This window comes from Calidris pugnax, unplaced genomic scaffold, assembly GCF_001431845.1.
Source record: "Calidris pugnax isolate Ruff unplaced genomic scaffold, ASM143184v1 scaffold42, whole genome shotgun sequence".
NCBI lineage: Eukaryota > Metazoa > Chordata > Aves > Charadriiformes > Scolopacidae > Calidris > Calidris pugnax.
The window spans coordinates 7,641,732-7,659,570 of record NW_015090920.1 but is presented as its reverse complement, the minus strand read 5'-3'; the positions used below and the strand labels follow the sequence as shown (position 1 = coordinate 7,659,570).

The 17,839-nt window shown below is 42.9% G+C and overlaps 1 protein-coding gene across 1 annotated transcript in view; it reads right to left on the bottom strand.

The window, feature by feature from the left end:
- The window catches only part of SLC7A11 (solute carrier family 7 (anionic amino acid transporter light chain, xc- system), member 11), a 67,090-nt gene that overhangs the window by 46,711 nt on the left and 2,540 nt on the right, over window positions 1-17,839 (bottom strand). Inside the window, exons 2-4 of the mRNA XM_014949826.1 lie at window positions 16,142-16,419; window positions 12,816-12,942; window positions 8,419-8,534 (exon numbers count right to left, since the gene is read on the bottom strand). Of these exons, the coding sequence (XP_014805312.1) occupies window positions 8,419-8,534; window positions 12,816-12,942; window positions 16,142-16,418 (520 nt within the window). The 5' untranslated portion in view covers window position 16,419. The remainder of the gene's footprint in view (window positions 1-8,418; window positions 8,535-12,815; window positions 12,943-16,141; window positions 16,420-17,839) is intronic.

The following is a 17,839-nucleotide window of genomic DNA, read 5'->3' as shown; positions in this document are numbered from 1 at the left end:
CACAAAGAAACACTCTCGTCACTGAAATTGCCAAAAACCCTTTGCCAGCAGAGAGGCCACACACACAATAGACCCGGATGCACTAAAGGAAATACACCCCGATAACCTTCTCCAGCTGCTGCCCTCCTACTTCCCACAATCCCCTTCCAGACGCTGCACGAAACGCTCGAGCTGAGCCCCTCTGCCTGACCCACTGCACAGCCCACCCGTCTCTCCAGCCTCTGCCCGGCTCCCTCCACACCAAATTACAGCTTTGTTTGCCTGGAATTGTTAGCTGTTGGTAGAGAGTGGGCTGGCAGGACCCTGCCTTGGGTGGAAGAAATTAATTGCCCAGCCCATGTCACTCCAGAGTTCTGTATCAGTGCTGGCTTGAGTAGAGATTTTCAGAAAACAATAAAAATTAATAACCATATTAAGCTTTCTCACCCCCATTGAGGCCCCACATAAATTTGTCACTCTCTACCTTACTTACCCCTGCTCTTTTTTTTCCCACTCTTTCTTCTCCCTTATGGCTGAACCACCAGAGATGCAGGAGGGCCAGAGTGGAAGTAACATGTCCATATTTGTTGGAAATTGGTGAAGAAACAGAGATCTTTTACTGCTTGAAAACAAAGCCCAGGTCTGCTCCTCACCAACACATAAAAAGATAAGTGAGAAGGGTTTTTTATGTCCTGCCTGCTCAGCTCACATCTCGTTCTGGCTTAGAGAGGGCACCTTCTGGCCTTTAGTACAGCACTGACTGACAAGAGGACAGTAGGTCTTATCATGTGAGTGCCAGTTATTCTAGCTTATTTAAACAATTAGCCTGGCAAGGCAGAATCAATAAAGGAGTTTAGATATTGAAAGAAAAAAAAACAACCCACCCAAAACATATTTATCTAAAGAACAGAAAATGTGAGTCATTTCACAAGATAAAAAGTCCCTTTCTCCCTCTGCTGCAGGGAAAGGCAAACGTGGTCAAACAATCCTGCCCACTCATCTTCTCTTTCTTGCCATCATATGGAGCTAATGAATTAATTCCTCATCACAGTCCTCCTGGTACTTCAAACTCTCTCAAGAGCACCAGTTTGTCTGTGTCATGACTGTATCACACATCTGGGGATGTATAAAAACACAAGTTGCTATCTCCCACCAGAGTCCAGAAGCCAGTTTGCATAACCTAGAACTGTAAATCTGGCAGAGTAGATGATTTCTGGCAGCAAACCCCACTGATAAATCCCCAGTCTTTTATACAGATTCTATATGAACGACTTTTGGCAAGGCCAAAAAATATATCTGAAAAATTTTTCCTGATTAAACCAAAGGTAGCTTTGGTTTAATGGAAAAGGGAGAAAATTCCAAGTAATCTGAATTCCAAAATAATTTTTTAGATATTTTTAACAAAATAAAAATTCCAGAAAAAAAAAAATAAAGCTTTTTCTGGAATTTTTATTTGGCAAAGAGAGGGTTCCACCCTCAAACAAACAATTTACTAAACATCATTTAATGTGAATTTTTCACCAAAGAAAAGAGATCTTAAAGGTTAAAATGTTTTTCCAGTTCTGTATTTCACCATATTTCAGAACCGAGATGTTCTTTTCTATGTCACAAAGAAATCACTTGCACTCCTGCAAAGTATCACTTGAGATCCAAATACTTATTTTTCTATTTATTACTTCCGTGTATACCTATACTTGGCAGGAACCAGAAAACCCCAGGGGCCTGATTCATTACTCTGTTGTCTCTATACTGCCCCAATATGTCTTCAATTATTTAAATGTTGAAAGATCCCTTTAGTTTGCTGCTGAATATTAGTGCTGATTGGGGTGCCCCCTCTTTTCCTAGGGCTTGATTGCCAGGAAGATTAACAACTGTCATTTAAGCAAAATATATATAAAATATTCATTTGACCAACAGTGTTTAAGTTATAAATAAAATCCAGTGCCATAAACAAGCACGAGTATATTTCAAGTTTCCTAGAAAGTTCAGGATAACGTACTTTTCTTTCCTAAAAGATGAAGCTCAGGCAGGGACCAGGCCACAGGAAAATGTCAAGAAAATCTTTTATGTGTAAGAAAGGATCTGCAATTTGACATTCAGCTTATTCAGAGTCCAAGCTGACTGCTGCAATTGGTCTGCTACCTTACAGAGGTCAGAATAAATGATGTGAGCATCCTCCCTGCAGAGAGTCCTCCTTGAGGTTTTTTGAATGCCTTGGTTTCACCCTCCTGATGCACGTATGAGAGTGTCACTGGATGGCAAACTAGTGCAAACCCTTGTGTCAACCCACACAGAAATTCATAACCTTCCTTGCTGGCCAGCCACACACAAACCACTTGGGCTTGAAGAAAAAAAAAAAAAAAAAAAAAAAAAATGCAGGCTGGCATTTTCATGAAGGTAGCCTGCTTGTGAGCAGGCTGTGTTAAAACCTTCTCCATCCCCAACTGTGAGATCAAGACAGCCAAATGTTTCATCTGAGGCTTTCCAATCAAATAGGAAAAGCAAAACAGACACTGCAAGGACTTTCATTTAATCAGGAATCCAAAGGGATGCTACACCTGCAGTCAGTCCAGGTTTTGATGGTCCTCTATAAGAGTAAGCCCCTTGCAGAGTTGGACAACTGCACAAATATAGTAGTTCAGGTTGCAGGGCTGAGGCTTAAGCTCTTAGAATTTCGTTTTATTGGACTTTATAGGCTATAAGAATTTACAGTCTTTTTACAATATTTAGAATTAGCAGCTCGATGTGCCAAACAGACATATAGGGATGTAGAGCTTAGCGTGGAATCATAGAATGGTTGGAGTTGGAAGAGATCTTAAAGATCATCTGGTTCCAACCCCCCTGCCGTGGGCAGGGACACCTCCCACCAGACCAGGTTGCTCAAAGCCCCATCCAGCCTGGCCTTGAACCCCTCCAGGGATGGGGCAGCCACAGCTTCTCTGGGCAACCTGTTCCAGTGCCTCACCACCCTCACAGCAAAGAATTTCTTCTTGATCCCTAATCTAAATCTCTTCTCTTTTAGTTTAAAACCATTACCCCTCGTCCTATTGCTACACTTACTGATAAGGAGCCCCTCCCCATCTTTCCTGTAGGTCCCCTTCAGGTTACTGGAAGGCCATTATAAGGTTTCCCCAGAGCCTTCTCTTCTCTAGACTGAACAACCCCAACTCTCTCAGCCTGTCTTCATAGGAGAGGTGCTCCAGCCCTCTGATCATCTTTGTGGCCCTCCGCTGAACTTGATCCAACACGTCTATGATCTTCTTATGTTGGGAGCTTACACTGGTGTTAGGTATTGTTGGCCCTCCGCTGAACTTGATCCAACACGTCCATGATCTTATGTTGGGAGCTTACACTGGTATTAGGTATTGGCACCATACTGGTTGTTTTAGCATCTGGATAGTGAAAGGCAACAGAGGAGTCATGAGGAAAGCTGCTAAAGAGCAGGAAAAGAATATGACAACTGTGCCAGGATTCAAGAACTAAATTATATCTTGGGACTATGGTCATTATTCAACACCTCTCTTCTATGAATAAGGCCTTATGGAGATAATTCAAGAAAATGCAGACGCTTTGATACAAGATCACATCAAAGATCAGAAGGAAGCAGCAACTCCCTAGAAAAAAAGGACAGTGAAAGGACTCATCTCTAACTTTGCTAACTAAAAGTCAGGCTTCTAGGGTGGCCGCATCCTCAGTGAAGAGACAGTTACCTCCAGAGGATAAATGCTAGTGTCTCTTTCAGATGCCTATCTCAGATAAGATCAGTTTCCTTCAGGAAAAGTGTCTTTCCCTCTTTCTCCACTAACTCTATGGGGAGCATAGACAATTACCTTAAGCTAAACACCTAACTAAAAGCAAGATAAGTCCTAACCAAGAAGAGCATGGAGGGAGAATAAAACAGGGTTCATGAACAATCAAACATGATGGTGGCACCAATCATGTTGCTTTCCACAAACTCTTTCCTTCACACAGCCACAGCTATAGATGGCTAATGAAATCTAATGGGACAAACAGCAGTAAGCATTACATCCTGGCTTACTTTTCAAGAATTTATGTCAGTATGTATATTGCCTCAGCAGGAAACCAAGGAAACTGCCCTCCCCTAACTTGTCAGGTCAAAGCATTCACACAAAACAAAAAATACCCTCAATTTGCAGATCCTAATGCATCAATTAAAATGAAGTCACAGGAGGCACAAAAGTACCCATCAGAGCAGCTTTTGCTATCCCTGCAAGCCAAGAGATGTCTTAATTTAAACTGCTTGTCTGAAAACTGTCAGCGGTAGAGAGCAATGTCTGCAACATCTGCCATGATGGGGAAAAAAAAAAAGGCAATTAACTATAGACTCACATACACACCAAATTTATAAAAATAAAGCTTTTGGCTGAAATACTTGTCAGCAAGCACTGATAGATCTGTACAGCTGACCTTGGTTTTCAAGCATAATACGGCCTGTAACAGCCGCAGTTTGGGGTATTTAAATTTTTTTGGCAGATCTCCAAAAAGGGGGGGGGGGAACTGCAGTGAAAAATGCCCAAAATGCACATGAATGAGTGTAAAAACTTTGAAAACATGTGAGTTGGTAACCTGTTTTCAGTCTCACGGTTTTTAATAGCTGAAACCTGTTTATCTGCTTTCTGATACGGGGGCCAAGTGAGAAGATTAGAACAGGCTCAGTTAAGATTGCGTATCTATTCTGATTACATATTGATAGTACGATTCAATACCTGTGCACAGTATAATTTATCCCTTCCTGTTAGCAATATATTTAAGCTTACCATTAGGAAAAGAACTAAAAATTACCAATAAAGCAATACATGAATATAGGGGGTTTTTGCACTGTCTGTCACCATGCATCGTATGCATAGGGATAGGATGCTTCTTCGTTGGAAGAAACAATAAATATGAAGGTGCCAAACAGCTTTCACTTAAAGAGAGAAATTAATTTTTAACTCTTTCTCCTAAAAAGACTGTCTTCAGCATTAGAACAGAGGCAAATGGCATTGCTTCTGCTTTGTGTCCTGAGGCTGTTGTGTCCAACTCAAGCCAAGTTGGACATTTAGAAGGCCACATCTCCTGTTTGCATTTTCTTCAGCTGTCCTTCCCTGTGCTGGGGCACATCCAGGTTCTCTCTCTTTTACCTGACCACTTATTCTCCAAAAAACTGTAGTAATTACATATCTTTGAGATGTCTGCTCTTCTCTCAGGTACGGTTAAATTAACTGAGTTTAGAAAAAGTTCATGGCAGACCAACAGATAGACTGAGATATGCATATCTTGTATTTGCTTAGGATTTTCTCCTAACAGATTTGCTTGAGAAATATCAAGTAAGTTAAAGTGATTTCTAAGTTTGAAAAGAACAGGCAGCCTTTGCTTTGCAGGTTCAGAAAGCTGGGGTATCTGAAGAGAAACTCCACACAACCATCCTTCTCTCCACCAAGCCCTTGAAATGTCTGGACTTTTTGGTTGGTTGGTTGTTTTTTATCTAAAACAAAACAAAAAAAAAAGGCAGACACCAAATTGTGGGACAGAAAATTTGCTTCTGTAGATTGTTCAAAATTTCTCAGAACAGATGTGATTACAAGGGGAATTTTGTGCCCAGCACATGCTTTTTTCCTACAAATAATAAACCAAGACTGCGTTTTTTTTAAAGGGCATCATCTCCAGTAGTTCCATTTCAGCTCTCATCTGGTCTTGGTCTTCTCGGCAGTGCTGTTGTTCCTTTCTCACTGCAGAGGCATCGAGGTGGAATAGTTTGGAGTAGAATGGGCTGTAGCCCCTCTACGAGAAGTACATGTTTTCAGTTGATAGAGAAGCAACAGTATTTGCCACTCCCCATCGTAAACCTGGTTGCATCCATCTCAGGAAACCTTTTAATAATGGGCTTAAATTGCAGAAAAGGAGATTTAGGTGGGGAAAAAAATAATAATGACAAAAGCTGTCTTGTGACAATGACAGAAAAAAACTGGGCAACAGTATTAGGTGAGGCTTTAGAAACTCCTTCACTGGAGGTTTTAAGACCAGTTTAGACAAACACCTGTCAGAAATGGTTTAGATATGCTGATTGTGTACGGGGGCAGGAGATCACCTGGCGATTTTTCAAAATCTCTTCCTTCCCTTTCTAGTATGATCAGAAATGACAACATAAAACTGCAGAACAAAGTCTCACCCAAGGACAGCATTTAATGGTGCTTCCCCCTGCCTTTCCCTCATGCAATAAAGGCAGATAAGCAGTGCACACTGTCATCATGCACAGGAGGGAAGAGGGACCACAAGTGGATAAGACAAAAGGCACATCAGTTCACTCTCTGATTGAATTAAAATTTTCAATGGAAGCAAACACTATCTTTGACACCATTAAAGTGGATTATAAGATCTTCCAGGCTCCGATGTGAATGTTCGGCTCAACAGCCCCTTAATCTTACCTGTCACCCCACCCACATGCCCAACACAAAACATTCACAGCAATTACCATAACAGCTAACTCTTCCCCTACAAGAACAATGGTCATCCATTCTAGGATCCCTGAGCTTAAGTACAACATATGATCAAAAACTACTACACACGAAACTCCACTGTAGAGCATAATGCAAAGAATAAAGATAAAGCCTGAGCCTGACATGTCGCTGTTTCCCTCAGCATTATCCCATTCACCATGACAAACTTTCTACAAGAATCCCTTCTTTGGGAGCAATGACAACTCATCCTACCTGTGCTACACGGACCTGTGCTTGCCATAAGAGCAGTCTGCTGTGAACTTCTCTCTCCCTTTAGGCTGTAATTATTTCAGCACAACTCCACACACCCCCCTGCAATGCTACTTCTTTGTTTAATTACTTTGCAAAGCCCTGGCTTATCACACAGATTTTCAATTAAATTAAAAGCAATAAAAACCTATTTCAAATTGTTCACTTATTGTGCTTGAATCACATACACTTAACAAAATGCTTTGACGGAGTCCTCACTTAACATTCCTTCTGTCTCAGTGACCTTGACGTTACTGAACATCTGTTTCACCCTTACCTTGCACTGAAATATTTTAGACAGATGCAGCTATAAAAAGTCATTGACCTCAAAATTCAAGCCCTTAATTCAATAATTCCTATGAAACCTATAGTTTGTGCGTAATTAAGTTGGAAAGAAACGCGGTCACATACTGATATTTTTAATACTCCTGGCAGAAGGGAACTCTTATCAAGAGAGCTGCTACAAAAAGCCACGGTAACCTACAGACTGGAAATTTCAATGGCAGTTGAACTCCCTACCCCAAAGAAAGAACAAGTCATCTGATCCCATTATTGTGCAAAAACCAAAGGGGTCTCCTGTGTGCCTTTGATCATTTTGCATGTCTTAATTCCTTTTTCCGGTCCTTTTGTTTCTGATATGTGCACTGACCAAATTGAAAGCAACAATCTGTTACCAATTACTCCGTACTCTGTACTCTCCTCCCGGTGCAGCTGAATGCAAAGGTGTGTGAGGAGCATCACCACCATCTAGAGAGAACTAGACCATGGCCTTTAGTGCTGCAGGCACGTGGCTCCAGAGTCCCATTCGCATCACGATTTGTGCCCTCCCACACCAGCCCAGGTACGCCGTAAGGCTCCTGGGTCTCAGGGTAGCCTCCCTCCTCCCACTGGCAGTTATGGGTTCTCTGTAGCCCTTAAACGGTCCCTTTTACACTAATTGCAAGGTTGCAAGAGTAGGACAAGCTGCTGAGAGCAGACATGGATTTTCAGCGAGCCGCATGCCCTGCTCCCAAAGCCATCAGTTGGGTTCCTGCTTCCTGGACCACAAGTGCCTCAGTAAGTTTTATTGCTGTGAAGGACAGAGCGGGACTTGGGAAGATGATCTCATGTTGCCTGTGCTCTGCTCTAGAGAACTACATTTCTTCATGGCATCACACTTGGCACTCGATTGCCTCCTAAAACAGAGGTAGCACAAAGCACTTAAAATCAGGTAATCATTCTTCCATATCTCTGGCACTGGCTCACCATCTCTTACAGACTGAAATTGCTTCCACAAAAGTAACGAGAGTTCTGCCATTAATTAAAGTGGCAACGGAATCAGCCTTGGCAATAGATTTTCCCTGCCATTAATAAAGTCTGCTATTCTTTTTTACTGCTGTGTATGTTCACAAACACACACACCCAGGTGAAAAGTCACACTGATGTCCCTGGCACTCCATGCACAGTCATTCTGTAACGATTCACATCAAACAACTACCCGTTCAGCATACAATTACTGCTGTGTATGTTCACAAACACACACACCCAGGTGAAAAGTCACACTGATGTCCCTGGCACTCCATGCACAGTCATTCTGTAACGATTCACATCAAACAACTACCCGTTCAGCGTACAATTACTTTTTTGTTTGGTTTTTTTTTTTTTTATTTACATCATCTTTACCCTTCCCTAAAACCTAAAATTGTATACTTACTGATGCCAACAGCTGTAATGAGTTTAATCGCGAGTTCTGGGATTTCACACTGCATAAAGAAAGGTTCCAAAATATAGCGTCCAAATGCCAATGATATCACTGCTGTGGCAGCAGGGCTAGAGTGAAAACAACAACAACAAAAATCATGAAATTAATCTGCAATAGTACACAGAAAATAGTCATACAGGATCATGCTGTAACTTTACTACCACAGAATTGTGAGACATCTTAATTTTGACACCTGCTTGTAACTATGCTACCGTGTACTGTGATTTCTGACTGGTGCAGGGAACCATGAGCAGTTGGGCTTTGCTCAGTGGCTCTCATCTTGACAGAGTCACTTCTCACCAGGATCGCTCCCATAACTGCCACGTTGCAAACAGAAAGGAAAGGTATGGACACAAATCTTCCTTCACTCAAAGGGAACGTGGCCAGGATGAGGCTACACGGGCAAATCCTCCAGTAAAAGTCATTGAGGACCGAATTTTAGTGGCTCTGATTGGTGTATCTCACCCCTCAGAGACACAAGGGAATTAACTTCAATCAAGCTGAGAATTCTGCTTTACTGAAATAAGTACTCAAAACCTACCCAAATCTGTTATTAAAATCTGAGACAATGCAAAAAATGAATGAAAATGGGAAAATTTCCCAAAAAAATAAAATAATAGAATTCGTTCCTTTTATTGAGTAACAACTTTCTAGCTTTGCAAGAGAGACCAAAAATCCTCAAAGCACAGAAAGCACCCACCGTGAAACAGAGAAATGTGAAGGAAGGCATGCAGTTGCTGCATTTACAAGTTTTAAATACTTGTAATATTCATACAGCCGTTCTCTTTGAGACAAGCTAAATGTTTGCCAGAAGCCTTAGCACTGACACATATCAGCAGCAAATTACCCTATGCCTTGGATCAGACACTCTCAGCATATAATGCCTCACCTTACAGAATTTTAATAAAATAAAATAATTTTAATAAAATTTTAATAAAAATCTAGTTGTTAAAAATGCTACAGAACAGTGTAAAAATCCTGCAGAGAAGTTATTGTTCTCCATTAGGCGATAAAAGAATTTTCCACAAGAGAGTTTTGCCCTTGAAACACAACCCACTTTCTTTAGCATTATGACTCAACCAAAATGTCACACGTTGTGTTGGACCAAACTGCAGAGCAGCAAAGAACAGAGGCGTCTTCCTCAGAAAGTCTCTGTGTGGATGAGGGAGGGCAGCTCCTTGTGCATCCCCCGCACACGAGGACCATTCCTTTAATTGGTCAACAACTGGCTTTGCAATCTTTGCCTTCGCTCAGGGGCTGAATGTCCTCTGTGCTGGATTTACACAGACATTTACTGACTTTACCTCGGTGCAGTATTTCTAATTTACACAACAAGATCACCAGGCTTCCGGCTTTTAAGCATTGCAGCCTGCCAAATGTAGTTTGAAGGATCCTAGATCAGATGAAAGATCAGATCTTTGGAGCTTTCCCAGGCTTTTTTCCTCAGCCCCAGCTCCTTTTTCCAGAACGTGAATTTTTCCCCTCTTGTTTAAAGAAAGGCCTTTTTAAAGCAGCAGTCACTGCTATCCACATCATTATGTTTTTAAAAACGTAGCTCCTAAGTTACACCTCTAATAAATAGCTGTGTCTCTCGTATTCCCACGTTTGGGGGAAGACTTTGCTGGCAGTGTAGTCAAGCCATGGAGGTAGAAGTTGAAGGAAGAGGGAATTGACTGCAGGAGGGCCACGAAGATGATCAGAGAGATGGAGCACCTCTTCTATGAAGACAGGCTGAGAGATCTGGGGTTGTTCAGCCTGGAGAAGAGAAGGCTCCGGGGAGACCTTAGAGCAGCCTTCCAATATCTGAAGGGAGCTACAGGAGAGCTGGGGAAGGACTCTTTGTCAGGAAGTGGAGTGACAGGACAAGGGGTAATGGTTTTAAATTGGAAGAGGGAAGATTTAGATGAGATATTGGGAAGAAATTCTTTCCTGTGAGGGTGGTGAGACACTGGAACAAGTTGCCCAGAAAAGCTGTGGCTGCCCCATCCCTGGAGGGGTTCAAGGCCAGGCTGGATGGGGCTTTGAGCAACCTGGTCTGGTGGGAGGTGTCCCTGCCCAGGGCAGGGGGGCTGGAACTGTATGATCTTTAAGGTCCCTTCCAACTCACTCTGACCATAATTCCTTTTGAGTGCAATCCTGAAGACGGACTGGCAGCCCCCCGAGAGCTGTGTGCTCAGGAGTGGACAGAAAGCGCGTTGAGAGCTTTCCTGTAAGGGCAAGGAGCACAAAAAGCCACCAGGAAAGGAGCAGGTAGAGTGTCCCAGCACACAGCACAGGTGAGTGAGTCACTTGGCAGCACTCTCTCACCCAGCCTGTGTTTAGCAACCATCACAGCTAAGCAGCACAGACAATGCATTCAGTCAGGTTCAGTTCCCACTCACACTGGATGAGGAGCAGCACAGTGTAAGGCACATCTAAAGAGCAGGTGATGCTGGAAGAGTTTAATCAGCATGTGGGCAGAGTTTAAGTGTGTCCTAGACTGTAAAATAGTGGCTGACAAGATACACAAGAGCAGGAAATGTTTATTTTGGTTACAGCTGCTCCACCAGCCTCTGGGTGTGCTAATCCTCCAATCTTTCAGAGGAAAAAATGGCTTAGCTGAGAAGTGTGTGCGCAACTTCATCCACTGAAAAAAAGCCTAGATACATATTAGGCCTCAACTTCTTTGATGGCAGTAGCCAATTAGTTTACCCATGCAGGAGCCAGATATAAAACTCTACACAGAGTTTCGGCAGCGCCGCTCTGATCATCGCAAGTTATAACAAGTTACACCTCCCTTGCTGCCTCTCAGATTTGATGATTAAAGAATCCACTGATGTTCCTTCCCATGCAAGATGATTATTTTCTGGGTGTGGGGCAGATCGTGATGACTAAGAGTGTTTTCATGACACTCCTGGGACACTGGCGTATGTAAAAAAAAAAAAAATTAAAAAGTTTACAAGGAGAGGAATTTACAAAGCCTAGTTTCTTGTGGGAATTTGTGCCTAGGTTAATAAGGTCCCCCTGTCCAGTAAGGTGCAGGTTAGAGGGGGATTTCTAAGGCTACTCTCTTTTGTTGATGCTGTGATGTGCAGTGACATAGCTCCACTCACAGCACCGTGCTGCTCACCGTGAAAACACAGGTCAGTTTCCTCTGTCTGGTTTTCCTTTTTGGCAAAAAGTTATCACGGTAAAGACATCTTCTCTTTCATCACATTTGGTAGAAAATGTGCAGTTAATTCAAAGGTTACGTATGGGTGGGGAGGATGGAACGGACCATCTGACACACAAAATTATTTCCTCCGGAAACAAGATAAGGATTTACGGATTCATAATGACTCAGCAGTGCCAGTGCTCTTAAACTCAACAGTATATGCTAGAACTTGTCAATATTATGTAAACACAGTTGTGATTTGAAATGAGGCTTGTGCTTTTGTGACTAATTTGCTGATTGCGGAAGAGAGGGAAAAGGAGTGCTAACTAGCCTGAGGCAGGAATGCAGCATTCCTAAAGTCATTTTGCATAAGTGAATTGCCCTGCTCTACACATAACAAGCTCTCCACCCTCAGCAATACTGTAAAAAAAAAATAAAAAATAAAAAAAATAAAATTCAGAGGGCCGCATTTAAGTTTGACACAAAAAATCCATTAACATTATGAAAATTTATTTGATATGTTTCAATGATTTGGCATCTTCATATTGTAATTCACTTATGCAAAGTCAAAGGGCTGCGCGAGTCACAGGCTTTACACGCCAAAACAATACTTTGGACATTTTAGATATCTAAGGACTTGATGTTGCTTTATTTGGCCAGTTAGTGCTTTTCATAGTAATCAGGAGTTAAGTTATCCAACACACTATAAAAGCAAAAAAAAGGGACTTGATATATAAAGAATACATGGTACTCCCAAATCTGAAAACTACTGGGCAGTAGCTTCACCAGGAGTTATTCCTGTATCCACAGACAGCAGCAACTGCTCCAAAAGCTAGTGCCAAGATTGAGAAAACATAAAAGTGACTTCCCTCTTCCACTATACAATATATAGGCATGGCCATTAGCATTATTAGTGACATTAGTGGTTACAATAAGCTTAGTAAATATTAAATCAAGTAGCTGAATGTGCAGAAGCAGTTGTCTTAGAATTGTTTTTCCCCCCCCCGTACACACTCATGTTGTGTGTGAATGTTTCAAGGCTGACAAGCAAAACAGCATTGCTAGATTCTCTGAAGTAACCATACTAAAAGAACACAGCTCATTGATCAAGATATATTTGATTTGCTTTGCCTATCATGTATTGCAGGTTTTTCTTTATGACTGGAAAGTGTATTGCCATCAGAAAAGCAGCACAGGAACGCCACAGCACACTTACCGAATGATGAGTAATTCAACCCAGACTCTCACAAAAGCAGGCAACGGGCCAAAGGCCTCCAGGATGTAGGTGTAGTGACCTCCCGATTTCTTAATGCATGTTCCCAGTTCAGCATAGCAGAGGGCACCTGTGAGAATTAAACTGTGGCATCAGGAGAGATATCCAGAAATACCTTTTCAAAGCGTTTATAAGCTAAACAATGGAGCTGCCGTGGTATCACTACTACTTTGAATATAAAGTATGTTTTTAAATATATTAAAAAATATTAAAATAATACATTCTTTTCAAGCAATTGTTTAAGTTTTAATTCATTCAGCTAGACTTGCAATTAAACCAAACCATAGACATATCCTGTTACATTAAGCACAAAGCCACTGAACAACCCACTTGCTATCGACACGTTTCATTACGCAATTGTATCTCATGAAGAGGGACAACAAAATGCTGTGTCACCCCAGCTAATCTAACTGTACTGCCAAGTGAAAGCCTTCTGACACATTTCCTTGTTATCAAGTGATGATCGGTTCCCTTCAGCCCCAGAGATGCCTGTCTCGGCATCTGAGGAAAAGAACAGGGGAAACTGTATTGCCCCTGCTGAGCCACAGCTGAAGCAATCGACTGGCCAAAATTTGGAAGCAGGAATTGCAGATTAAGAGTTTTCCTTAATAGCTCTCCCAATGTCTTACAAACAAATTTTGGGGGATGGCTTAGCCCTGGCTTTTCAACACCGGTGCGGTGGTGTTGTGCACTCATGGAACCATAGAATGGTCCAGGCCGGAAGGGACCTCCAAAGGTCATCTTGTCAGCAGGGACACCCCCAACTAGACCAGGTTGCCCAGGGCCTCGTCGAGCCTCTCCTTGAATATCTCCAGGGAAGGGGCCTCAACCACCTCCCTGGGCAACCTGTTCCAGTGCTCCACCACCCTCACAGTGAAGAACCCTCTCCTAATGCAATGACAGCTCAGTTCATTCCTGCATTGCCTTAAATACACACAACTCCACGTTTTCATAGGCTCACGTCATCCTTTGATGCATTTACACTGATTAAAATAAAACCCAAACCATCCTCTCAGGTTGCTGCATCATTTCATGCAGAAGCGTTTCAGGCCCCTTTGGAACAAAGCGCTGGTGGCCTCCCCATCAAGGGGCAGCTCTGGGAGGTCCTGGGGGCTGCTGCCAGCACAACGCGTGGCCCCCGCTGTTATAGAGCTGGCAACAGCACGCTGCAGCTACGAGGACCTGCATGAAGCCTTCTTCACCCATGAACCATCTGCTACTGCTGCTTAATGAGCCATCACCCAGTCACAAAGCCAGCGGATTCACAGCTCCCCAGGCAGACCCCAACAGTAGAGAAGTACACCACCTCTGATAAACATGGGCAGCCCTTTTAGAAGAGCCTGAGAAGCCAGATGAAAACAGTCATAAAGTTTATAAACACTGCATCTCATAGAGTGAAGATCAGCATCATACATGAATTGATTTCGGCTGTGCTCCCTGCATGCTTTTATGCTGCAGCACGTTAAGGTGAAAACTACAGTTGTCAAAACCACATAACACACACGTGAGCCCATTCAAGCTGTACCACATTATGGCAACTTCCATCCCTGTTCGTTGACTTTGTCTGGGGCTCTGCAAAAATGTGGCAGCTTTTATCTCTTATTCTTCAACTTACCTGAAGATGTACCTAAAGGAATTCTTACAGCCACATTAAAAAATAAAAATAAAAAATAAAGCTATTGATGGGTTTTCTCTTGCCAGCCTCTTCTGCTGAGGCTCAGGATTAAATGAAATTGTGTTTCAATATACGTTACACACACCACCTCAGCAAGACCTTAAGTGATCTTTGCTTGTGATTTTACTGTAACTAAGCCATGCAGCAAATTAAAAACACCCATGGCATAAAAAATATAAAAAAATAACTGTAACAGGTCAATTCAGAGAAAGAGATAGTATCTTTTGCTGGGCCAAATTACACAGTTCTTCATATCTTGAGATGTGGAAAATGACCTAGAAAATCCATCTGATAAAAGAGATTATTATTTTTTTATTGTACAGACTTTATTTCACAGCCAGAAAATTACTGCTATTAAAATTAAAGCCAAAAATGCTATTCTTAAGCAAATTCTTCTTTGACTAAATCTAAAGACCAAGGTCTTCTGACAGGGTTACAAATTGTATCTGTGGCCTTTCTTTAGTGGGAAATTTTGATTATAGGCAGGACTTCCACATTTGTACAACAGATCACGCTCCACATTGTACCAACACATTTAACATTTGACCAAAACAGTCCCAACTCCCTTGCACTATCTGTTTGGCTTGGGTGGGCTTAGCCCTGCAAACAGTCCATATTTCTTTTAAGCTCAGAGCCAATTTACACAGGGTGGCATTTGCATGTTCCACCTATTAAGCAGACACGTGTTAGCCCGTGTTTGTCCTCTTTACCTCCTGCCAGAAAACAAGTCGTTTCTGTTTTAAATAAAGCCAATATTCATGTTAGTTCTTCGGCTTCTTTGAGATTAACTCATTAAGTAGGTCAATGGACCCTCTGTCCCTCTGAGGCCAGAGTGGGGTTTTCCACTCTGAATGGGGACTTTGTGCACAGAACAAAAAAAAAACTTGCATTCTTCAGAATTTAATAAGTCTTCAAAAATACACAAAATTAGTAAAAACTGTCGCGATAGGCAGGCCAGCAATAAAACTTGCATTACAGATTACCTTCCATCACACTGCTTTTTGCAGGGCAATCTTTCACAGCAACATTGTGAGCGAGGGACGAAGTGAAGAGCAGTAATACAAGGCTGGGGAGAGGGGCTATTAGTGTTATTATTTTGCTGCCTTTCATGCCCATACAGCTTATGTCCAGTGGGAATTGTTCCTCTCAGACCTTGCTCTAGCCTCTAGGGCACGAAGTTGAGCTGTCTAAACATTTCACTGGTGGTGGAGTGGAGCGACCTGCATCCCCAGCTGCCGGGGGCCTTACAAGCTAAACCATAAACTCCCTCTTACAGCTAGAAGAAAAACATGATACCTACAGCACATTGTATGGCATAAAAAAATGGACATTTACTTTTCCTGTTCCTTCAGGGACCCATAAGAAACAATAATTTATGCTTCCAGTCTCTACCCACCAGGCGCTGGGGGGACAGGGGCTGCGTACCTCCGTGCCCTCCATGCAACCTATCACGCAGCAAAAATCTTCTGTAGGCCTATTGGTCCCTCAAGCTCCGCACTCTGCCTTGCTATCCAATGGCAAAATCAGGCAAACGACAGCAAATAATCCACCCAACGGCCCCTCTGGACCAATTAGAAACTTTTAAGGGACTTACCGAAGAGCGAGAGAATACCACACGCCGTCCAGACAGTCAAGGACATGCCCACGCTGCCGGTGTTCTTCAGGATGCCTTTGGGAGAGATGAAGATGCCAGCTCCAATGATGGTGCCAATTATGATGGATATCCCCCTCAAAAGCGTCACTTTCTTCTTCAGCACAACTTTTCCCTCCTGGGCTGGCTGCTCGCTGTCCACGGAGGGCAACCTGCCATTAGCCTGCCCCGGCAAGTAGCTTCCATTGGGGAGGGTGGTGACAGCAGCTTTCCTAAACATGCTACAGTGCCACCGGCACACCGATGGCAAGCACAGGCAAAAAAAAAGAGAAAAAAAAAGAAAAAAAAAAGTTTGCGGCAGAAACTCAACGGTTGGTTTGGTGGTTGTTTTTTTTTTTTCCTTCCTCTCTGCGTAACCAACTACTTCGTCTCTGCCCTCGCTACTGATCTTCTCCTGCTGCTCCTGGGCACAGGTAGAGAGCTCCCAAAGTGTGTTTGAGCCTTTGCTGTGGGTCTGAGCGCTGCTCAGGAACACCTGCGCCTTCGCCCTGCCAGCTGGTACTGCCCTACCATTGGAAAGGAGCTCAGCTTCCGCGTGGACTTGTATTTAAGCTCTTGTCATACCAAGTTACTCCAGCTGAATGATGATGCAAATTCTCCAGGTTTGCATCAGCCATTTGAGAAACCTCTGGCATTACTCAGCACTTCTTTTTTTTTTTCTTTTTTTTTTTTTTTTCCCTTTTTAAATGGTAGGGGCATGTTGCACAACTGACCTGAGGGTGGTGGGAAGAACAAAGCCCTGGCAAGAAAACCGAGCCAATCAAGCTAAGCACATCACCCTCGACACCCCGAGACACACTCCCAAATTTTTTTTTTTTTTTAAAGCAAGTCGGAGCCAGAAACAAAAGCCTGCCTAAACACAAAGCTCGTCAGAGCACAAGGGGAAAAGAAATCAAACAGGATACGTCATCCCTGGGTCTAATCCAATTCCTTTCTCCAAAAACTCCTCTTAACGAAAGTGAAGTTTGCGGGGCTTAACTTGTTGTGTCGCGGTTGATCAGCCCCTCCCGCGCCCGTGTTACTTACTTGGCAATCTCTATAGGGACCTGTACCCACCTAAAGAATACATACAACCCTCTTGTTGCCCCCCGTTGCCTAGCAACACACCCAAATCAGCCTAATGAAAACCCAGGGTTATTTCCACGGCATAGTAATGTTCACACGCGCAGCGTGTCTCTGGGACGGCGGCGAGCGGCTCCGCAACCACACTTCCCCTTCAGAAATACTATTAACCTTTACAGCCACCTCGCCGGGGTGATCTGGCAGGAGGAAGGGCAACACCCCAGAGCACGGCATCTCCAGCAGCTCCAGAATGAGAAAGGTGGTTTGGTGTTAATGGTGTACCTCCCCCGACCAGATAAACGAGTGATCAGATGCATAAATACTTCTGCTTCACAAACAAACCCAATCACTCAAAATTTGTAAAAAAAAAAAAAAAAAAAAAAAAAAGGAGCTTTCTCATAAAACAGAGCAAAAATCAATAGCCTTCAAGCACTTGTAACCTAATCGAGGGACAGGCTGTGCAATATATGCCAAAGGGGAAAAAATCCTTCCTAGCATAACTATTACAGCTGCTCGTGGCTTCAGATTAGATCAGTGCAAAGAGAAGTGATTACTGCAGTTACTGCTCTTACAGTTACT